The sequence below is a fragment of the Ursus arctos genome, unplaced genomic scaffold (assembly GCF_023065955.2).
Source record: "Ursus arctos isolate Adak ecotype North America unplaced genomic scaffold, UrsArc2.0 scaffold_4, whole genome shotgun sequence".
NCBI classification, from domain to species: domain Eukaryota; kingdom Metazoa; phylum Chordata; class Mammalia; order Carnivora; family Ursidae; genus Ursus; species Ursus arctos.
The window spans coordinates 35952162-35957880 of NW_026623056.1; the positions used below are offsets into that span (position 1 = coordinate 35952162).

A 5719-nucleotide genomic window follows, 5' to 3' on the forward strand; every position below is an offset into this window, starting at 1 on the left:
TCTATATTTACAATTATTTTGCCTGCAAATAGGGCAGCTTTAATTATTCTTTTAGATTGTTAGGCTTTTATTTATTTACCCTGGCCCGTTGTACAGAAGGGAAACTCCAGGAAAATATAAAATAGAAATGATGAGAGAGGGCATTCTTCTTTGGGAGAGTACTAGGAAAGCCGTATTTCTACATCAATTGAGATGATTATATGGTGGGTATTCGTTGTTGTTTTCTCTTTATTCTGTTTGTATGGTGAATTATATGAATTTTTTAAATGTTGAACCACATTTGCATACCTGGTATAAAATCCATCTGTTCATGATGCATCACTGTGATTCTGCTTGCTGTACTCAGGTTGTTTCTATGTTTTTAAGATTTTGCATCTGTGATCACAATAGATATTAGTCTATAAAATTTTTCTTATATTTGCCAAGGTTTGGTATCAGACCATATTAGTTGAATAGTGTTTCTTCCTCTTTCAGTTTTTGGAAGAACTTATGTAGAATTGGCATTATACCTTACTTAAATACTTGATAAAATTTCGGTGAAGCCATTTGAGCCTGAAATAACTGGGGGAAAGTTTTTGATTATGACTCAATTTATTTATAGTCATGGGGCTATTTAGATTGCCTATTTCTTATATTATTACATCAGTTTAAATAAATGTGTTGTCCAAGGAATGTTTCCATTTCATCTAATTCGTAGAATTTATTGGCATAAAGAATTTTTTTTATCCTTTTGTTTTTTGCAATCTCTAGTAATGTCCCTTTTCATTCTTGATGTAATTGTATTTTCTTTTTTCTTGATAAATCTTACTAGAAATTTGTCAAGTTTATTAATCTTTTTAATGATTCCACTTTCAACATTTGATTACCTGTTGTTTGTTTTATCTTTTGTTGATTTATATTTTTGTCTCCATTATTTCTTCTATTTCCTTTGGGCTTAATTTGCTCTGTTTTTTTTTTTTGTTTTTGTTTTTTTTAATTTATTTATTTGACAGAGACAGAGACAGCCAGTGAGAGAGGGAACACAAGCAGGGGAAGTGGGAGAGGAAGAAGCAGGCTCATAGCGGAGGAGCCTGATGTGGGGCTCGATCCCACAACGCTGGGATCACACCCTGAGCCGAAGGCAGCCGCTTAACCGCTGTGCCACCCAGGCGCCCCTAATTTGCTCTGTTTTGTTTAGCTTCTAAAATAGAAGTCTTATTTATTTTTAAATTATTCCTCTTTTCTACTATAAACATTTAAACTCTAAATGTTCTTCTAATGCAGCTTTAGCTGAATCATACAGATTTTTTTTTTTAATTAATTAATTTATTTATTTGACAGAGAGAGAAAGCCAGCGAGAGAGGGAACACAAGCAGGGGGAGTGGGAGAGGAAGAATCAGGCTCCTAGTGGAGAAGCTCGATGTGGGGCTCGATCCCAGAACGCTGGGATCATGCCCTGAGCCAAAGGCAGATGCTTAACGACTGCGCCACCCAGGCGCCTTATACAGATTTTTATATACTATGTTTTTATTGTCATTCATTTTGTGGCCTTTTCTAATTTTCCTTGATTTCTTCTTGACCTATGGGTTATTTAGAAATTTGTTGTGATGGGCGCCTGGGTGGCACAGCGGTTGAGCGTCTGCCTTCGGCTCAGGGCGTGATCCCAGCGTTGTGGGATCGAGCCCCACATCGGGCTCCTCCCTATGAGCCTGCTTCTTCCTCTTCCACTCCCCCTGCTTGTGTTCCCTCTCTCACTGGCTGTCTCTATCTCTGTCAAATAGATAAATAAAATCTTTAAAAAAAAAAAAGAAATTTGTTGTGAAATCCCAAATACTTTAGGATTTTTTATATAGCTTTTAAAAATCAATTTCTAATTTGATACCATTATATCCAAAGACTATATTCTATATGATTTTAATTATTTAATATTTTTTAGACTTTTTATAGCCTAGCTGGTTGTCTGTTTTGGTGGGTAATTTATGTGCACATGCAAAGACTGTGTACAGTGGTTGGGGTAGAATTATACATATACAGTTGTTGGGGGGATGGTTATGTATAATCTCTGACCGCAAACATGGATTTGTCTACTTCTCCATTTAATCTGTCAAATTTTGCTTCATGTATTTTGAAATCTTGTTATTGGGTACATACACTTTTAGAATTGTTATAACTTCTTGATGAGTCGACCCTTTTATAATTATGAAATGTTTCTTTATTTCTCCAGTAATATTCTTTCCCTTGAAATCACCTTAGTCTGGTATTAAGATGGCCAACCAATTTCTTAATCTTAGTGTTTAAATAGTATCTTTAACACAACAAATCTTACTTATAGAATTAAAATTTCTTAATCTTAGTGTTTGAGTGGTACTTTTTTTTTACACATTTACTTTCAATTGCTCTGCCTTTACACATAAAATCTATAGTTATGTCTTTTTTATATAATCTTATTATCTCTGACTTTTACATGGAATGTTTTGTTTATTAACATTTAATGTAGTTATTGATATAGTTCTATTTTAATCCCCTGTCTTCATATTTGGTTTTATTAATCTCATTATAAAACATTTCTCTGGGTTTTTTTTCCTGCCTTCCTTGTGGTAAATCACATTCTTTTTTTTTTTTTTTTTTTTTTTGGTATTCCATTTCTACTCCTACATTTAGTATTTAGATTTATATCTTTGTGTTGTGTTTTTATGCTTTATCTAGAGCAGTGATGTCTGAAATAACTGGAAATTTTCTATATCTGTTCAATCCAATATGATGGCCACTAGAGATATGTACTTACATAGCACTTGAAATGTGTCTACTGTAACTTAAGGACTGAATTTTTAATTTTATTTAATTTAATTAATTTTTACCTAAATTTAAGTATCAACATGTAGCTACTGATTACCCTATTGGAGAGTATAGGTTCAGATTTTATAATATGAGTCTTAGAGTCATTATAGCCTATCTTCAAATGATATTATGCTATATTACAAACAGTTTAGTGGGGGTTTTTGCCACCTTCTTATCTTTCATGCACTTCATTTCTTACATTTTACTTTTACATATGCTAAAAATCCCTAAATATATTTGATATATTATTATTATTTTCTTTTAAATGCTCTGGAGTCTTTTAAAAATACACATAGGTATAAATACAGACATAAATTGAAAGATCTTTTATATTTTCCCAGATATTTACTTTATGTTATGTGTTTCATCCATTCCTGCAGATCTGGGGTTTCATTTGGCATCATTTCTCTTCATTTCTGAAAAACGTCATTTCTGAAGAACTACTTTTAGCATGTCTTATAGTACAGGGCTGCTGGAGGCTAATTCCCTGAAGTTTTGTTCTCTGAAATGACTTTATTTGCCCTCTTTTTTAAAGAAGAGATAGATCTATATATAATATTCTTAGGTTGACTTTTGTTTTTAGCACCCTATATTATTGCTTTCTCCAATAATATATTCTCCAATTATTTTTAGTGGTAAATCAACCATCATTCACATTGTACCATTGAAGATAATGTGTCTGTTTTTTTGCTGACTGCTTTTAAATTATTAAATTTTGTTTTCAGCAATTTAACTATGAAGAGTTTAGGCGTTTTTTATTTTGTAGTACTCTGCATGAGGTCCACTGAGTATCAGATGTGTGTTAACATCTTTCAACCATTTCAGTCATTCTCTGCTATATTTCTTTAAATATTTTTTTTACCCTATTCTGTATCTTCTTTTTCTATACTCATGGTGGGTTTGATATTGTCCTACAGATCTCAAACAGTTCTCTCTCTCTCTCTTTCTCTCTCTCTCTCTTTTTTTTTTTTTTTTTTTTTTTTTTTTTGGCTTTAGTTTGGATGCCTTCTCTTGATCTGTTTTGTTTTGTTCATTTTAAACAAGAATTTTATTTAAACAATGAGATACTTGAAAAAATATCTAGGAATCTTCTTTTAGATTAATTTATTCCCACTTAAGACAGATCATCCTACATGGTATAGCTATGTACAAAAAGTTATAAAATTGTCCTTGGTTTTATAGTGACAAATGGAAAGCATGGGAATTTTCCAATCAAAGTATGCAAGGATTTTTATGTTGTTCTTTTTTGTTTTGTTTTGAGAGCAAAATAACTTACTGAGATATAAAGATAGGAGCTGAATGCCACAAATGGAGAAGGGGATATTTTCATAAAATCAGTATTTTTCCCTATCTCATCTCCATTTGGTACTGACCAAAACATATCATTGGCCATTTAGTTAAATGCAATATGCTTGTCTATATACACCAGTTACTTAATGTGCAATAAAGGATTGGGGAAAGGGAAAATGAAAGAATTGAGAGAACTCTACTGTAGTAGTCAGCATGAGGTGGAAGCAGATCGCAGTTTTCTAATTGAGGTTGTCCTTTTGGTCTGGAGGAACAGAGTTCTGGAGTAAAGTAGCAGGTTCCGTTTTTAGTAAACACCTTCTGTTTGCTGCTGGAACACATTAATTGTATCTTCATCCTCCATCTCCAACTGTGCAGGAATGTCTGTTTCATTGATTGCCTGCCCATCCCTTTGGCATCTGATTTGCCTCGTTGACAAAGCTCATTGACAAGCCTATTGTTCACAATAGGCTCTCATTAGTTTACTAAGTGCCATGTGCCTCTTAATCTTAAATGGCACCACAGAACCATCCAGACCCAACGCCTTCACATTAACATGATCCTTGTTCCCAATCTTGACTCCTTCCTTGGGCTCTTCATTTGCCATGACATGTGCCACATTATTCTCAGTTGCTGCTTCACAAAGAGGTCCAGGCCCTCACTTGAACCAGTGTGCACAAGCAGCACCAGGAGCTCTGTCGACCTATCTTCCAGGATACTTACTCTTTTCAGATTCCAGTCTGCTGTTAAATCCATCTAATGAGCCCTTCATTTATGGTATTGCATCTTTTCTGGAATTTTCAGTAGATTTTTGATTAATATAGTTATGTTTTTGCTAAAATCCCCCATCTCTTTACTCACATTGCCTACTTTTTCTACTTGCTCCTTTAGATTTTTTATTATACATATTTTATTTAAAATTCTGACATGTGGGTCATCTCTGTGTCTGCTTCTCTCCATATATTCTCTTTTGGCCATGATTCACATTTCTTATTTGTCATGCAATTTTGCGGTGCTAAGGATATTTTGTGTAAGGAAACAATACAAAATGGATGTAAATCATTTATGTCTAGAAAAGATCTGGAGTGGAGAGCTAAATAAATCTGGTCTTTAGTTGAGATATGTTTGGGATTTGTTGCAGCTTTAGCTTGACCACAGGCTTTAAATGTTTTAGAAGTGGAATTAGAATGAAACCCTGCAGACTTGGGGTCTGAGCACTAGTGAGATCCGTAGATTTCTATGCTTCTCTGCCCAGTCCTAGTTGTTCAAAACATGAAGGTTTCTGCTTTTATAGCACTTCCAGCTCTTCGTATTTCTAGGAAGTTTTCTTTGCTCTCTTCCAGTCCTACTAAGACTTTGTATGCCCAGGAAGATCTTTATCTTCCCAGAATGCCTCAGAGCAGTCCTTCTCAGAACACTGTCTGTCTCCAGCTCTTAGAAGCTGAAATCTTGAGTTGAAATTTATCCCCCTCAATTCTCCTCCCCTGCCTTCAAGCTTGTGGAGAACTGCCCCTGAACAGTCAGTAAAGACCCAGGCAATAGAATTGGTGAGTGCACATTTACTCTGTGACTTCACTAGAGTCTCAGAATCCCAATCTTTCTTGGCAGCCTACAT

General features: G+C 34.3%; 1 protein-coding gene across 1 annotated transcript; it reads right to left on the reverse strand.

The window, feature by feature from the left end:
• Positions 1–4373: 4373 nt before the first annotated feature.
• On the reverse strand, positions 4374–4711 carry LOC113256444 (small ubiquitin-related modifier 2-like). Its single transcript, XM_044382298.2, is given in 1 exon segment — positions 4374–4711. A coding segment is annotated over 1 exon segment (300 nt). The 3' UTR covers positions 4374–4411.
• Between the last annotated feature and the right edge of the window lie 1008 nt (positions 4712–5719).